General features: G+C 37.2%; 1 protein-coding gene across 3 annotated transcripts in view; it reads right to left on the bottom strand.

The window, feature by feature from the left end:
• LOC135220587 (integrin-linked protein kinase homolog pat-4-like) overlaps positions 1-19,080 on the bottom strand; it is a 126,428-nt gene that overhangs the window by 12,533 nt on the left and 94,815 nt on the right. For all 3 annotated transcript variants that reach the window (XM_064257841.1, XM_064257843.1, XM_064257842.1), the window contains exons 7-8: positions 17,823-18,066; positions 10,391-10,490 (exon numbers count right to left, since the gene is read on the bottom strand). In XM_064257841.1, coding sequence (XP_064113911.1) covers positions 10,391-10,490; positions 17,823-18,066 — 344 coding nt within the window. The remainder of the gene's footprint in view (positions 1-10,390; positions 10,491-17,822; positions 18,067-19,080) is intronic.

The following is a 19,080-nucleotide window of genomic DNA, read 5'->3' as shown; positions in this document are numbered from 1 at the left end:
GGGTTTATTTTTTTACCATATTGAAAAATTCATATCCAGCAAAAAAAATGACATTTAGAAAAAAACTCCTCATTCGATTGGAGGTCTACATCAGGTCTATATATAGGTAGTAATCCTAGGTCTTAATATTAAATATCAAGGGAGGCGATAGAATTTGAAAAATGGTTATTTTCGGGATAAATCGCCCTGGCGTCACAAAACCGAAGGTCAGAGGCGAAACTCATATGCGGTTTGGAGATGTCCCAAGTCACCTTATTAAATGGTATGAATATCAAAACCCTGTCCTTAAAAAATGGCATTAGCCGGCCGGCCCCCCTTAACTGCTTCCTTATTTGTGATTGTCTCATTATTAGGTCCCCTATATGCATATAGCTTTCCTTCTCTGTCTCCATAATTTATTGATTCAAATTTATCAATCCTATTTACCTCTGCCCAATCATATAGTACTTTGTTAAGGTCTCTTTGTAGCGCGTTCCTATCTTCATCACAAGTAATTTCTCTACTTATTCTTGTGTCATCGGCAAAACTACTCACTACCGAGTCCTTAACATTACTGTCTATGTCTGCAATCATAATAACAAACAGTAATGCAGCTAACACCGTACCTTGTGGCACACCGGATATTACCTCGGCTTCATCCAATTTCTCATCGTTTGTAATAACTATCTGTTTTCTGTTGTGTAGAAATTCTTTTAACCATCTTCCTACTTTATCCACTATATTATGTTTTCTAATTTTCTTCGCTAATATATTATGGTCTACCTTGTCAAAAGCTTTTGCAAAGTCTAGATAAACCACATCTGTTTTATTTCCACTTTTCATATTTTTGTATGTTCTCACGGTGGACTAACAGTTGGGTTTGTGTACTTTTTCCTGGTACGAAACCATGTTGTCCCATATTAAACAAATTATTTTTTATTAAATGTTTCATAATATTTTTCTTCATTACCCTTTCATACACTTTCATAATATGTGATGTTAGACTCACAGGCCTATAATTACTTCCCTCTAGTCTTGATCCACTTTTGAAAGTAGGGGTAATATATGCTAATTTGTGCTCATCATAAATCTTGACTGTATCTACACTTTGTCTTAATAATATTGCAAGTGGCTTTGCGATAGAATGAACTACTTTCTTTAACAAAATAGCAAGGACACCATCAGGCCCTGCAGCAGCTCCATTTTTAATTTCATTAATAGCCTGCACAATATCAGCTTCATTAATATCTATGTCAGCTAAATATTCACTATTTTCGTCCCTTACTTCTATATCATTATCTTCATTATCAATTCTAAGGGTGAATTCTCTCTTATATTGTTCTGCCAATATGTTGCATATTTCCTTTTTTTCATTCGTTAATCTCCCTTCAATTCTTAGAGGGCCTATTTCTATTCTTCTTTTATTCATCTTTTCCGCATAATAGTTTGGGGTTTTGCTTGATATTTACTAGGGTTTTTTCTTCAAAGTCCCGTTTTTCATTTTCTTTTGATTGTATAATCTTTTGTTCTGCATTTTCTATCTTACTTTTTAGTTCTATAACTTTCCATGCATTTTTTTCTTTTGCAAGTCCTATTTTCCACTTTCTGATTTTCTGGAATAAGATCATTCTGTCTCTTGGTATGCATGACTGATGTTTACTTTTCTTCTTCGGTATATATTTATCCACTATTTTCTCTAATATTTTATATAATACCTCTGTATTTACCCTTATGTCATCACTTACGAAAATGTTATCCCGATCTTTGTTTAATTCTTCATTTATTTCTGACCATTTTATATTTTTACTGTAGAAGTTATATTTTCCATATCCTTCCCACTTTTTCATTTCTTGCTTATCTCTGTTTTCACTTGCTTTGGAATGGACTGTTAATTCTATGATATTATGGTCTGAAATACTCGCATTATAAACTATTATTTCTTTAACATAATCACCTTGTTCACAAATACTAGGTCTAAAGTATTTTCTTTTCTTGTTGGCAGGTGATTTATTTGTTGAATGTTGTATTCTAGTAGCATATCTAATAGCTTTTCGAATTGCCTCTTATCTTCTGCACTAATGTTACTCTCTTTTTTATATGTATAAATACAACCGCAATCTCCTATTTGTTCTTTCCAGTCTACGAAAGGAAAGTTAAAGTCTCCAGATAGGAGTATAGTCCAGTCCTTGTGATTTCTACATATATCATCCAATTTTTCTATTATTATGTCACTCTTTAGTATTTGGGGGTCTATATATTACTATGTTCATTAATTTTTCAGATTCAAATTCTACCACTATTAGTTCACATTCTGAGTTACTATATTTCTCATATATTTTTCCTTGTTTTTTGCCTTTCCCATATATTGTGGTTCCCCCTTGATTCCTATTTTTTCTATCTGATCTATAAGTTTGGAACCCTTTTATTTGATCATCATTCCCAGTCTCTTGGGAATACCAGGTTTCACTTATATTCATTATATCTATTTTCTTTTCAATTTGGGTTAGTTCTTCAAAGTACTCTATTTTTCTTTTTGAGTTACTCGTAACTAAACCTTGCGCATTCATCACTATGATGGGTTGTGTGTTTTCTCCTTCACTTAATATGGGTAATAATAAGGATTTTCCCATGTCTCTTTCCTGTTCTGGTATGATGTTCTTTTCTTCATTTCCAGAAATTCTGACATTAAAAAATCCAACTTTTCCATAATATTTGATCTTCCTTCATCATAATTATTCCTAGGTAAACAAGACTGCTCAAAGCTCTTGAATCACATTTGAGAATCCTCAGGGTGAAGTGATTTCCACATCCTTCAGACAACTAATCACAAGTAAGCCCTGTAGTGCCTCGCCAGTATTGACAGAAAGAACTTCCTATATTCAGACAAAAAATCCAGATCTGTGTACTGAGCAGGAACTTTGAGTGGATGAGTGGAGAGAAATCCTTTTGATGACACTAATCACAGCAGCAGATGGCTCATCTTGTATATGGCTGACGAAGAACCTCTGAAGTACTAGCCTTACATACGAGTCGCTGCTCCGCAAGAAAGATTTCCAGCTTGAAAGAGAAACTGGATAGACCAGACATGAAGAGATAAAGTTTATACTTAGTGGTGGCATCTCTCCACACAAGACTAGCGAAGAAGGCTGTGCTAAGGCGCAAACTATCAGCCACTTAGCTTAGGGCTAAAAGGAGCAGCCTAAGACTTTGGAGCCTGAAAAAGGGAGTTCCTCTATTCAAGACACCTCCCGCGAATGTTGGAGTGCTTTTTCGAAGAGCTCCTGGCCTCAGAGGCATGGAACTTAGAGTACAAAGAACTCCAGTTTGTGTTGGAATTAAAGGCAGCTTTTCTGGGTCTTCAGTAGATTCAACAAAGGGAGGTATGGCACTCCATTGTTTATTCTCCCAGAATGTTCCCAATATGCAGAAGGGAGTCTTCTGCTGCAATGAACAAAGCTGGGACCATGAACAATAGACCTCTAGCTTCCTATTGAACTGTGAAGTGAAGAGGCCTAACATGATTCTTCTAAACAGAGGAGACAATAGGAAAACCCAAGGGGATGTCCTATGATAATATGCTCTTCACAGATACACTCAAATATCCTACTGTCAATTGAGCGCTTGCGCTGCCATAGGAACTTCATTTTCCAACACAGGAGATGCCCTATGAGATGATCCCTTATGATGACATACGTTCAGTATGCTAGTCATCAGAGGTGATGTCCTATGATGATAGGACATGCCCCCCCCAACTACCCTTTGACTGAGAAACCACCACGGAGACATTCCTGAGCAACATAGCACAGCGCTAAGGACAGATCTTAACTCATGCACAGACAACAACAACCACCAGGATATTGAAATACAGTCCTTGGCTGGTTACTGGAATATGTAAAGGTTTGGGAAATCGAAGTGCAGGTCTGATAAAGATAGGCTAGGATGGAGAGATATATTCGAACTAGCTAAGCTAAGCCTAGAACCCAACTGCTTAAGCTAGGCAAAGTGAGTAGGGACAGGTTCAAACTAGTTAGCTCACCCTAGGCTAGGATGGAAAAGTTAGGTTTGATCTAGCTAGGTTAAGATGGAAAGGAAGGTCCAAACTAACTACACTAGGCTATGAACTCGACCAGTTAAGATAGGCTAAGATGGTTACGGTAGGTTTGAACTGGCTAGGCTAGATTAAGATGGTAAATAAAGTTTGAACTACCTAGGCTAGGCTATGTTAGAAAAGGACAATAGTTCCCCATCCTTTCTTTGTCTTGAAGTCTTCTTGGTCTAGACACAATACCTAACCAGTCGAGTGGGTCTGAATCTCAAAGAAGTGTCAGGTCAATATTCTGGTAGGAAAATTCAAATGTAAATAAACAATGAGATGAGAATTTTTCCTACCGGGAAAGGGTGGAAATCTTGGGTAAATATAACTTTCAGTTCCCACAATGAAGGCCGTATGGAATTGATTGAATGAATCCATTGACTTGCGGTGGAGGATGAAGCAGTTGGAGATTGATCTTGTACGTTGAAGCCATGAAAATATCCGTCTGAAGCTACCAAGGGAACTCCATTCAGTCTTTTGCTGTGGCCTAAAGGCATTGCATAGACATGCTGAATTACCATTGGCTGAGTCGTCATCTCTTTCACAACAAGGCCTGTGCTCTCGAACAATGGAATAAGATCTTAAATTCACCTTTGACAATGGAGAACCAGGCATGTGGCTGTGCAACAATTCGTGTACACGGTTATGCAATGAATCATACACGGTCGTGCAACAAATCATGTACACCATGACACAACGAATCATGTGCACTCAACAAGAAAAGTGAAGATACAATTTTCATTAGCTTGCGTTCATCGAATTTCCCATTTGTTTTTACTGAAAAGACAATATTGCTAAATTTACTCTAGAATATGAAAATACACTGAAAATTATATCATAAAAGTTAAAACTGCAAAACAAAACCGTTCAGATACTTAAAAACACGATATATATCCGAAGTAATTAGAATTTCTCAGATGAATTCGTTCATAGAGATCTGGTAGATAAAATGTGATTTTCTGGTTGTAGTGCTATGTATCACAACGACAATATTTACTCGTTTTCCTTCATGAACGGGGATATTATTGCATCATCGTAAGTGGTGAATGCAATTATTGTAGTTTCTACAAACTCGTGTTTGTATTCCAACGCGATTAAAGTTGGCTGACATCAATGGTAGTCAATGTTGTGACGGCTAAGGTAGGTTGAACAAATCTAGTTGCATCCGTAAGAGTGTTTTCTATGATGTGAGGAGGAGCCCTAGAACTTCGAGCGGGAAGGCGCAAGTAACTGGATACTGGCTTACGTAACGGATTTCCACTTTGATTTCATTGACGTTGACATGGATCGAATGCTAGTTGTTATTTACAAAGCTACTGTCTTTAAAAATAAATCTTTATCAAGGTTAAAGTAGCATGACAGCTCAAAGATTTTCTGGCTAAGCTCCCATTACAAAGCAGTTCGTAGTTAGCCTACACGACCACATCACTTCGCCACGAGGCTGAAAAATCTCTCAACACATCACCATTTTTTGCACGATATAAAACTTTTAATTGTCTGTGCAATACTTATTGAGTTATTTGTGGTACTAAATATTTTCACTGAAAACACTTTTTTCATGCGTGATTTGTGGATGAAAACCGATTTTCAAAAGTAGGCCTACAGACTATATCAAGAGAGCAAGAATGACCGTAGCCTCTGGTTGAAATTTTCCACGTCTTTTTACAATCTTTGAATGTTACAGCAACTGTCGAATTAAATCAATATAAGGGTATGAATTTCTTAAAGAATTAGCTTGAATACTATGGTCCTTCAGATTTTATCTAGCATAGTGCAGCACTATTCTGGCAGCATATTGCCCTGGTTCTTTCTTCTGCTTTTCCCTATCACAAGTCTGTCACCAATACTATAATTCTCTCTCTCTCTCTCTCTCTCTCTCTCTCTCTCTCTCTCTCTCTCTCTCTCTCTCTCTCTCTCTCTCTCTCTCTCTCTCCACTTCTAAAACATACTTTAAAAATATATATCTCCACTCAATCTCCCAAAGAAAATATAATGAATTAAGTAGCTATAAATAGGCCTATGCTCCCATGTAAGCAGATTTCTCTCTCTCTCTCTCTCTCTCTCTCTCTCTCTCTCTCTCTCTCTCTCTCTCTCTCTCTCTCTCTCTCTCTCTCTCTCCCCACTTTTAAAACACATTTGAAAAAATCTTATCACTCAATCTCTCAAAGTAAATGCAATGAATTATGTATCTCTATAGATAGACCTATGCTTGCGCTCTCTCTCTCTCTCTCTCGTCAAAATATTTCAGTCTTTACTGTATTGTTCCTCACGATTTCCACAAGTACTGCCCAAATTTTAAAACACTTTCTCTCATTGTTTAAGATCCGTCTTCAATTACGTAAGAATTTTATGTCAGTTTAGTGTCAAACATTACTCATAAGGTTTCACAGTAGGTTTTAAGAAAGGACGATCGTTATTCTGCCCTGAACTGACGTTACCAAACCAACATTAACAAATAATACAGAGCCTGTTTCTACATTCAAGTATAAATGATTATAGTACCTCTAAAGAATCTTTATGATATAAAGTTAATGGAAATCTAGAAAGCAACAAACGCTATGATTTTGAAGCTCCACCCCCTTTCTAGAGTTGCCAGGTGTGGCATTATTGAACAATATATGTCCGAAGATTTTAAAAAACTATCTTAACTTTCCTTGCCGAGTGTACACAGTCAAGCAATGAAACCCATATGTACAAGGTTTTGCGACGAATCATGTACATGGTCATGCGATGTTGAATGATGCACGTGTGAATGTCTGGGAGAAGAAGATTAAACTGTCAAGAAAAGTCAAGACCTTGACTGGAAGGCAAACAACGAAAGTAGGACCTCCCGGGAGAACGAGACTTCTTGGTCACAGGAAAAAGGCAAGTCTCTTCCATCACACAGGGATGAAGAAGCACTGCTATGATGAGAGACAAGATCAACAACAGCCTAACGTCCATGACCATCATTAGAACCATGTCTGTGGGGATGAAGAAGAGGCAAAGAAGCTGTAGTTCTAGAAGAGAAGAATGTCTAGGAGGCCCTGGAACAGCAACCTGAGAGAGGACCACCATCAACTTCTTAATGGAAGCCTTGTCATCCTTGCGCCAAACTCGAAGAGGCTGAGGAAGGAACTAACAAAAGGACTCTGAGCAGCGAGACGATCATCACTTACTAGCACACATTCACGTATGTGCAGAGGAGACACGTCCTTGTAGGGAAAGTGGCGAAAGAACTCTCCCACTCCCAGAGGCGAAGCAACAAAGTCCAGAATCCTCTAACATCTGACTCAAGTGCAAGGAAGAGGAGAGGATGAGGGAGACAAAGGAGAAGAAGCTGTTAATCTATAACACTTCTTGGTGTAGAAGCATCTTTAAGAGTCTTGGATTTCCACAAAATTGACAAACTAAAGACAAGCTAACAATCCACAAACAGGACGAAGGTTGGTTGCCCGCTTTATACTAGTGTCCAAAGAAACAAGAGAATAGATACTGGTTTGGGAAAATCCCTGAACTAATATCAGAGAATCTGGTTACCTCTCAAACTCCCCCGAATCCGAGAAAATCATGTACCAGGAGCTGTAACTAGGATCTTGAAGAAGAAGGCAATGACAAAAAGGTCTTCCTTTGTCTCCTACAGCAACCAGAGGGCCTCACTAGTGCACATGCATGAGAAGCAAGGCGAAGAATTTACCAGAAAATCCACTGCCGAAGATAGTGAAAGATGGGTCATACTTCTCTTGAAATCCAGCATTGATTGAAACTATGTTGTCATAAGGAGTAGCCATGACATCACAAGCCCATCTGTGACATCACACAGCAGAATACTCTTACAGAAATAGAAAATATTGCGTATAAAAGCAGATTAAACCTATTCAAACAAAATCATACTACAATTTTATTCATATGACAAAAAGGAGTTCCAAGTGGAACATCATCAGATCAAGAAACACCTGAGGGAGATGGGAAACCGCAGAAGCAGATGAAGCCACATCAGAAAAGTCATCTGTAAGACTGGTATCCCTGCATGACGACATAGCCTCACAGGGCAGCACGAAGAACAAGCTCCAAGGTTCAAAAGGAACACACTGCCAACAGGACTGACTGGGTTCCAAACTTTCTTCACAGTACAAACAAGCATACCAAAACTCAGTGAAGTGGCAACTCTGGGAATGGGAAGCAAAGCAGAGGGGCGTGCCGCAGCTGCCAGACTTCAGCCAAAAAGCAGGATAGATATCTTCTAATTTGAGAGGAAAAAAGGGAAAGGAGTGAGCCGTACAACTTGCACCCGGCTCCCCTTCAAAATAATGGGAAAGAGACGAGACTGCAAATCCTAACCAATCCTGAGTAAGCTGACAGGACCTACGCAATTGAAGATCTTCCGCCATCAAAAGTCGTGTTGAGGAAGTGGAGGAATACTCCTATTTTAGAAAGACGAATCCTCACATATAAACCTTGTCTGTAATACGAACCCAAAACGTTTCAAAAGCCCCAAATCCCACAAATTCTAAAAGACTCGCAAATTACCACGTTCCCAGAAAATGTGTCGCAAGATATCATTGAAGAAGGAACAAAACATCGAAATGTCTTAACACAAATATTTGTTTCAATATATCTTTCAATACTACAAATGCTAAAGAACAAAATGTAGCTGGCCTCTCCCTTCCTGAAGGGGGCAATACCCCTGAGAGAGACAGATCAACATTAAACATAACACAGCTGATGGTGAAGCAGAGGGAAAAGGCCTGAAGCACATCTACTGCAACCTGCATCAGTCTCAGAGGAAGCATGAATGTGGGAATCCTGGAAGACTATAAATACGTTGACGCTCATGGGACTTCTTAGGCTGGTAAAAAAGAAACAACAGTACAGGCGTAAGTATAAAAAACCAGCTTGGGGGGAGGAGAGCAAAGCGAAAGTCCATTCTCCAAGGTGGTTGAAGAAAGACAGGCGTCACTGGATTCAAACACCAGTCTCTCGACTTGCTTCCACCTCAACTACTCGTCAGATGCCAGATGCCACAGATTCCTTGCATTTACAATCTTTGCTTTTAACCAGATTCTAGCTGGCACCAGAAGATTTATTTTATTGTTAAGACCAAAGGTTTGTTTTGCATATGAACAGTTAAAGTATCAACAGCAGTTTGAAAAGAGACACATGACAAGGAGATGGTATTGATATTAAAGGGATTGATACTTAAAGGGGTATCAGTATCAAGCTACTAAAACTCTTCAGTTGTAGCCCTGCAAACTAACAATAATAATGTACACTCATAGTTTGGATATTTTATATTACATACTATCATCATGATGACCTCCAATGTGAACATTTTACTGTTCATCTTCCACAATGGTCCATTTATCTTCAGAACCCCTTCCCATAGTTCTTGCTGAAGTAAGTGTGGATCTTCTAATACCCACAGGAGCCCAGCTAACCCTATCACATACTATTCTCCCTGTATTTCCTATATGTATCATTTCTAACTTTATCCAGCCATGAAGACTGGAGAAGTCCTTAACTCTTTACAGACAGGCCATGATGGTCTTAAACACTGATTTTCAATGACAAGTGGCTACCAGGCACATTTTAATTTTAATGACTGCCTAGTCTCTTTCACTGTAAGGCATTATTTAACATGGCAACTTTTCCACACAAACCCATGACTTACGCAATTTTTCCTTCATTCCTTCCTGCCCATACGATACAAAGAATGGGCCGGGATTGGAGTTATCAACCCAAATGGCACAGGTATACTAACCTCTTGAAAACTAATAATCATGACACTCATTTCCTGAATCATGGGAAATTTCATGATTCAGGAAATGAGCACTAGGTAATAGGTTTGTAAAAGATAAAAAAAAATTCAACATTTGATATCAATTGTTTGATAACATTTATTGCATTACAAAAGCCTCAAATTTTTGCCCCATTAACTTTGAACTTTCTGTGACAGTAGCTGCGCTAATATTCCTCTATATTAGTCCAACCTGGCATTCTTTCACAAGAATGGAAAAGATTCTGCATCTTTATTTTGATTATGCCATGAATTATGTATCACTGTTATCGCAAATGTTACCATTTGTTAGGTAACAAAATTTACCGTTTGTTTTAGCACTGCACTGTTTAAATACATCTTGGAACAACTTCCAATGCCTTAAAACACTACAGTACAGGCTATAAAGCACCTTGTTTGGTTTACTGGAGCAATAGATAATACTTACCAATACCAAAATGAGATGCAATATTCAGTTAAATAAATACCCGATTTCAATAATAAAAGATCAAAGTGGAAATTATGGGTATCTTTAAAATGGATTGATTCAATTTCCTACATACCTTCTGGTGAAAACCACTGTGGTGAGTAGAGCTTTCCTTTCTCTTGGAAAGAGAATTTTGCATCTGCCATGCTAACTCGAGCAGTAAGGTCGTCGTCAATCTATAAATTTAGAAATAGTAAGTACATGACAAAGAATCTTCAACAACAACAAAATATAACTGATGAAAGATTGTACCAATATACTCGGCCTATGCCAGGCTAAGCTAAAATACTTACCTAACCTATGCAAATGCACTTTAATTCAATAATACCTATAAGAGACAGCATAAAATAAGTCTCATAAAAACATATTACTTGTAACACACACGTAAATAACTGCACAGACCTTTAGCAAGCAAAATGCTTTGATTCATGATATGACAATACTAAATTCATATACAGTCTCTCTCTCTCTCTCTCTCTCTCTCTCTCTCTCTCTCTCTCTCTCTCTCTCTCTCTCTCTCTCTCAAACACACTACAGCTTTCATAATAAATTATTATGGAATATTACCTTCTTCGTTCAAACTCATTGTAAGGCAATGAATGACGTCAGAGAAAGAGAGAGAGAAAGGGGGGGGATTCATTCCTTAAATATAATTGATTATGTACACTGACCTGGACATGTGATAGACAATACTAATTGAGCATAGCATATTCAAGTACTATATACACAACAGTAGTCATGACAGCTTGTCAAACCACAGATACTGAGGGGGGGGGGGGGGGACATCTCAGTAAAGGCAAGTAACATATTTTTCTCCCCCATAATCCTCTTCTAGAATAGGGAATTTTGCAATCCTTCCATTTGACATTAATCATCCTATGTTTGCAAACAGGAATGAGTGATGAATATGTTGTTACCATTTACTATTATTTTTAATAACATTTCTCATTGCATTGCCATGTGTGAGTGAGGAAGAGACAGAGAGACTAACTGTCCCTTAATCTTTCCTCTGGTCAACTGGAAAAGAATAAAATATGACACTTTTGCCGAAGAATGAATAAAAATATATATAGAGTTCAGATTTTTGTTTTTTTTTTGCTGAAAACTTGAAAAGCTTCTTTTCATAAAAATTGTGCAGTTTTAGGTTAAAAAATAATAAGTTAGGTACTGAATCATACAAATTTTTATCATTTCCTAACTTGCTCGGTTTGATGAATGCATGACTTTTTTTTTTTTCTTTTCTTTTTAATATGCAACCTTAGGTTAATAAATATGCTAACAATACAAAAATTTTCACTATAATCTCCTAACTTTCTTACTTGTAAAAGTGAAATGCACTTTTTGAGTATTGCTCTCGTGGCAAACCATATAGTGATGACAAATTTTCTCAAAATTGTCAAACAAATTCATAAAATCTATATGTAAATTTTCCCCAATTCTTTACTTACACTTTGGCAGTTGCACAATGAATGGTTTTGGGCGAGTCTAGCCCATCACAATTGTGATGAGGTTCATAATTTGATAATATTTCCTTTAATCTTATTAAAAATGCTATTCTAATTATTTTGTAGGTTACTAACAAAGTTTGTGTATATTAGTTTCTCAAATTATTACTTACTGTAAATTTTTGTTCAATGTCCAGCCGATTGGAGTTGTATTAGACTAAAAATACAGTATAGACCTGGACCTCAATCATATTAGAACTTGAAATAATCGGATTTCAATGGAAAATTTTGAGTAAATGTTGCATCTGAGCTCAAACAAAAATCCAGAAACCGACCCAAGGAATCATATGTTTTTTGTAGACAAAAGTGGTTCAGTCAGTCTCCGCTAATAGGCATTATTCCCATGCTCATTTGGTTAGGAAAACAGTAAGAACCACAATTGAACTTAAGATTATTGAAAATTATACTGTAGGAGGCATTCTGTGACAACCTTAAAATCCTGCAAGATTTTTAATGATAGGCTAACCCTTGAAGCATCGATAGTTGTATTAATAGTTGGCTACAGTCACAACTATCGACACTGTAAACAAAAACATTTGTAACCTAATAATGATAAAAACCGTAGGTTATTTAAGTGAATCACTAGTGATACAACTTTTGATACTGTAAACAAAACAACTAATTACACCAATTACCATGGATAATTACCATAATTAGACATTAGGATGAGGGAGTTCTCACTTTGTTAAAGGAGTAGGAACTCTATCCGTAATTCTAAAAACCGAAAAGGTCTAGGAGTGTAAACATAAATATTTTCTGGAGAAAATTATAATTTAAAAAAGTGAAATGTATTTTACAGAATAGTATAAAAATTGTCACTGTATGCATTTGATATTGTTTACATTCTTAAGACCTCATCTGATTAAGTTCCCAGGGGTATGCTGATAAGCGAAAACCGCCATTAACCGAAACTCAGTGATTTATGGGGCTGCTAACTGATTATCAGCGCCATAAGCACCTTATGGTGCGCCATAAGCACCTTATGGTGCACCATAAGCAGCCTTTTGGTGTGCCATAAGCAGCATTATGGTGTGCCATAAGCAGCCTTATGGTGCACCATAAGAACCCTTATGGCATGCCATAAGAACCATTATGGCGCTGATAACCAGAACTCGGCCTGTTCTGGCGCCATAAAATGAATCACCGATAACCGGGGACTGCTGTACTCTAGTTTTGAACATCAATATCGCCTGCGCCTTTTTTTTTTTCTTTCTTTCTTTATATAATGACGGCAAAGGAAGTTGGCAATCAGCCATTTCTCGATTTGGTTGCTTATGTCTGTACTACAGGTTTACAATTGCTTTATCCGTAATTTAAAAAAACTGGGAATAAGAGAGAGACACTGTTGCCTGGGTTAGGTTGTTACACTGACACATATCCATTAGCAAAAATCGATAATATTTGTGTATTGAGAATAATGATCACTTTAATAAAACCCCTTTTACTGTATCTAATATGAACAGAGTGATATTCCATTTGCATTCTGGTTTTGTTTACATTCTTTAAGCTAATTTCATTTTACTGACATGACCACTGCCTTTAGATGCTGAATGGAACTTAATTTACGAAAGAAAGCTGGATTTAAGAATTGCAGCTACTTTATTTATAAACGTAGTATATTAAAAAAAGTGCTACTTGTTTTTTTGTCAGTTGCACACAGTGCTTTTGCCTGCCAAAACATTTTGCAGTCAGCTCATTATTCATAATTTCCAGACGTGCTTGACTTATGAAAGTTAAGATTAAGATGGTCATAATTCATAGTTCCCAGTCGTGCTGTACTTCAAGCCTTGTTGTTTACTAAGGGGCAATATTTTCTTGGTAGTATTTTAAAATCAAATTACGTTAAGGGTTTTGCGATATCGATAGTTCCCCAGTTATCCTTAATATCGGGATTCTTTCCAATTTTAAAGGAATACATTTATGAGGATCTACTTCCAATAGGTATTACTCAGCCCATAATGATGTCACATTATAAAATACAAAGTGCCTATGAAAAGTACCCCTATTTTACAAGGATATTTTATGAGAAAAAATTTTATATCATAACACGTACTGAAAGATATTTTAAAGTTATTTTGTATACAGTATTCCAGTAGACTCTGTATGATGCTTGTTTATATGTCTGTTTATGGCCACTAGCTAGCGACTTAACTTAGGGAATTTTTCTGAAGTTTATGATAACAGACATAATTTGGCTTATTTTTAATAATTTATTAATTTCCTGTAAGAATTAGACTTTATTTTCAATGTTTTATTATTGGCAACAATAATTATGCCTACTCCTTACAGTACATACTACATGCCTAGCCTAGCCTATGGCGCTCAGTTAACCATCGTATTATGACCTAATTGGGAGTATGTAGGGCAGTTATTTCACTACCATACAGGCAGTCCCCGGCTTACGACAGGGGTTCCATTCTTGAGACGCATTGTAAGCCGAAAATCGTTGTAAGCTGGAATATCGTCAAAAATCCTAAAAAAAAAAAAAACTTACTTTTAATGCTTTTTGGGTGTATTAAAAACAGTGCACAGGCAGCCCTCGGTTAGCGGCAGGGGTTCCGTTCCTGGCCGCCGACGCCAAGTGATTTTCGATGCTAAGCAATTTTAAAGTCTACAGCCGCCGCACACTTTCTTTCGAAATTCTGGAACCGTTAACAGCGCCCTAGACCAGTCAAACGGCGCCGTAATCCCACAATGGCGCAATAAGTAAAATTATATTTATGCAGTATAGTACTATAGAATTTACTGTACAGTAGTACTGTACAGTACATCATAGTATTATAAATACTGTAAAGTGAAAAAAGCCAGGCTTTAATCCTTTGGGTGTCGAGAATATGTAAAGATATAATAAGGTTTTATACAGTGTACTGGTAGCTGTAGTGTTCAAGTTAAGATAATTTGTCTTACAATAATCCGATTTTATGAGAGACCAAATTACAATGGCCTAAATTTATCCCATCTTCTAGTTACACAAGTTCACAAACAGCAAAAGAGAATGATGAAAGATTGGTTTTAACATTACACTCCTTGCGTAAACGTGTATAGCCATGAAGAACCAAAAAAGAAACAACTTTTTGTTTTTCTAAGTACAACTGAATTGGATAACATCCGTTTGGCTTTTATTTCAATCATCATACCATAGTACACTATTACCGCAGTTGTTATAAATGACGTTATGTAGAATAGAACTGAGATATCTTAATGTAATAACTTTATTCGCCATAGATCCAAGATCAATCTGGAAATATACTGTTAAATTTAAACCTAGTTATAACTAAAGCTGAGAAAACTGTCCAAGCTGCTAATGACCATTATCATGCATCAGCAACAAGGATAAAACTCCAGTAAACGTATGCCATCAAACACAACTGTAGATAAAACTGAGATAAAATAATTTTAATCAAAATTACTGTACTTGAAAGAACACATTTTACTGTTAGTTTCACGCCGATATAAGATAAATAACGTAAAGTTCGTATTACGATGATATAAAGGAAAATTGCGAACGGAATCACATATCTGCTGCTGGAGTTTTGCCAGAATTATATAATTTCCCCTTTTCTTAGTCCCACTGAACCATTTGAATCACTGAGACAGCTTAAAAATGACAAAGCTAGTCAGTATTAAATTATTAATGAGGGACACCTCTGTAGTTCCTCATAGTTTCTATATATTTGTAATAGATTCTATTAGAAATCTATGTTAACTTAAGCTCTTTGAGGTTTAAATTAGTTTTGACAACCATATATGGCTTTAAGGCACTGCTCGGTTATCGGCAGTTCTCGGTTATCGGCAATCCGCTTCTATGGGGCTTGTCTATCACCATAAAATTGGCGATTTATGGTCCCATGATGAGCCGAGTTCCGGTTATTGGCGTCATAACATACCTAACAGAGGCACCATAATGGCGCCGATACTGGTTATCGGCACCATATGGCACCATAAATTACTTGAGTTACAGTTAATGCTGAAGAGGCAGACAAAACGTGAGAAAAGATCCCCAGGAGCTTTAGTCATATCTGCAACCAGAGGAGCTTGGGGAGTCGGAGCTACGACAGGCACCGGAAGAAGCTCCGGACCTAAGGGTGCTTGAAGTGTCCTAGCCACTACTGGTGTCCGAGTTGAAGCGGGTGCTTGAGAAGTAGTAGGCGCTTGAGGCGTCAAGGAAGCATTAATAAATTAGTAAAGTCAAATGCTATCCAGTTTCAGCTGAATAGGGTCCACTTCAGTTGAAACAGCGGGAGCTACCGAAGGAGGAGCCAATGGATGCTCGGGCGCAACTGCACCTTGCTGTGACTCCATACAAGTGGGCACTACCTGGTGCTTGTTGCTAGTAGAGGGTTCACCAATGGGCACTTGACTGCTTCCAACAGCACGGGCGCCTCAGGAGTTGCAGGCGCTGGGGACCATCCCCTTCTGAGAGCCAATCAAAAGAAAATTGCATGGGACTATCCCAATGGCTGCAAGATTGGGGCGGTATTCTAGACTTCCTTACAGGAACCACAGAAGGCACCGCTACATCCGTTGAGGCCCTCTTAAGAAGCCGAGACTTACTGCTTGAGCGCCATGACGACGACGACAAGGAGAGGAGTCTTCGGAACTGGACAACTTATACACTTCCAAAGAGAGACCTTTCCCAAGGTTCTCTGTTGCAACCTGGAAAACTACAACGGGTTGAACTGAGGGGGTGACTGCTCATGAGCAGATCCCACTAACCTCCCTTGGGATACCAGTCTGATCTCCCATGTACTGGGGAGTATGCCAGTAACCTTTGCCTAGGAGAGTTGATGGGACGAACAGCCACCTCCTCCACTGTTACTTTTTGCCTTGTCCATCAGGACTTTCACTTATGAACCAAGCTGTTCCATCATTGAACTAACAATGAGAAGCGTTTTTCGAGCCTTTCTTATAGGCATGTGATGGGGTTGGGATCTACAGAAAATAATTGTCAAATACATGAGCACAAGGTATGTGAATCATAAGACTCTTTGGTCAATCTAGTCTTACAACCATTCGCACAATACCTAATGTTAGCAGCACTAGAGTCCAACATATTGTGAATAGAAAGACAAGTCGGTAATCCAAGTAAAAAACTATCTAGTTCATTAAGTAACAAAAACCTAAATCTAAAGAGATAACGCTGAGTCGGCCAACACAACGCAAATAATACTTTACCAAATGCTGATAAACAAAAGGAAAAGTCTGTAGCTATCAGCCAGCAGAAGCAAACCGAGCTCTTTACCAATTGGTTCCTCTCTTTCCCTAAAAGTGGGTGGGGTCATTGTTACCTAACAAAAACAAACGGAAAATTAGTGCGACCAACGAATTTCAGAATTTAACTGCCGGATGAGTGAAACTCTTAGCTTTGTAATTACTGGGTAAGTCCCATAATTAAAAACATTTGTACTATGTATACGCACATGGAAACCAGATCAAAGAATTTACAAACAGGTAAATTTAAAATCAAGCTCACTACAAACATCCTGTAAAAATAATGAATACCATCATTCAAGTTGTTAAAAAACATTTTCCTTTCTCTGACTTTTCTAAAGATACTACTTTGAACTTTGCCTTCCAAAACTATTACCTATTGCATTTCCATATGTAATAGCTATACAGAAATGTTGGGAAAGGGAGGAAGCAACTTCAATAACTTTCTACATTTACCTTCAAGGTAAAGGATTATCTGCTCACTTCAGTTTCAAAATTTTTTTTCTTTCTCCTCTCCTTAAAACTGCCAAACTAAATTTGAGGTTTATCAATTTCAGTACCTCATAAAAATTATCATGCAAACTTCATCAGTAACTAATGTCAATTTTCATACCAACCACATTTCTAACTAGCAACAAAATAAAGACCCTTGAAAGTAAAATTATGGTCTGTAATTTAAATATAAGTGTGATATGTAATACTAATTATATGGCATAAAATACAGATAATGAAATACATATTTAAAATTTAAATACATACACAAAGAAAATCTATTGGCTTACGGTATCTTACCATTACATGTTTCGAAGATAGATACAAATTGGGTACCAGCTTCTCCAGTGAGTGAATAAAAGCCATTCCTCTGGCAATATCAAGAGCAAACTTTAGTGCCTGAGCTGTGTCCACAACAACTGATGTTTCTTGGTGCAAGAGTGTATAGAGGGAGCCATAGGGTAGGTACTGAGTAATCACTACCAAATTTGGTGGAGAATTGCAACATCCTACTACAGGCAAGACATTCGGATGGGAAAAAATTCTGCAAAATGAAAGTATAGAATTATATTCAGTAATATATTGAAAAACTATTTTTACAATTTAGAAACAACATATGAACATAAAAAATTTCACAACTGTACATTAACAATTGGGTATGTATAAACTGACAATTTCAAAATATACCTGAATATCGCATAGAAAACTAAGTTTGGCAATATGTAGTACCAAAAGTCTAACCAACCACAGAACATGCATATTAGTCCAGGAAACCAGTTTGGTTAGCACCTTCCAGGTATCATGGATGTGGTCGAAAAAATGCTTCACACAGATACACTTATGGGCAATGGTATTGCACTATGATATATGGATAAAACATATTCCAATATATTAAGTGGTTTAACCAAACCATCAAGCCAAAGTACTAGACTCAATTGGCTAGCATTGGATTTGTCTTGAATAATAGAATTTCCATTTTATATACCGTATTTAAATAAATTAAAAAAGATATAGATTCTAACATAATTTCATGAACCGATTTATTTACCTCAACTTGATGGTTGCTGTTGATTTAAGCACAGACATTTACACTAGTACAACTATTAGCAACAACTTGCATTCTCTGCTATTCATTAAGCATTTGTGGGTGCAACATGTGTGATCAATTTAATGACGAGATAAAATAACTTCAGTGTAGCCTTCGTCCTGGTTTGAAAAATGTATAATTGAACAATGGGTTTGATCTGCTTTAATTTGTAATCAAGTTCATTATTCTATCGACTGCAATTTATTAATGATGGGTTTTACATATGTTAAATAATCATTTATAAAGATGCTTATAGTTCAACTGGTCATACTACTGTAATTGCTGCTTTGGCCACTTCATCAGCACCCTCACCACTCCTTAAGGGGTATGCTGTCAGTGCACCTCACTCTGCACAGTAAGCATTACTTATGGTTCTTTGTAGCATCCCTTTGCCCCTACCTGCAACCCCTTTCATTCCTTTAACTGGACCTCCATTCCTATTGTCTTTCTTCCCTCTTTGTTTCTACCCTT

The sequence above is a fragment of the Macrobrachium nipponense genome, chromosome 2, assembly GCF_015104395.2.
Source record: "Macrobrachium nipponense isolate FS-2020 chromosome 2, ASM1510439v2, whole genome shotgun sequence".
Classification (NCBI taxonomy): domain Eukaryota; kingdom Metazoa; phylum Arthropoda; class Malacostraca; order Decapoda; family Palaemonidae; genus Macrobrachium; species Macrobrachium nipponense.
This window is presented reverse-complemented; position numbering and strand designations above follow the sequence as displayed.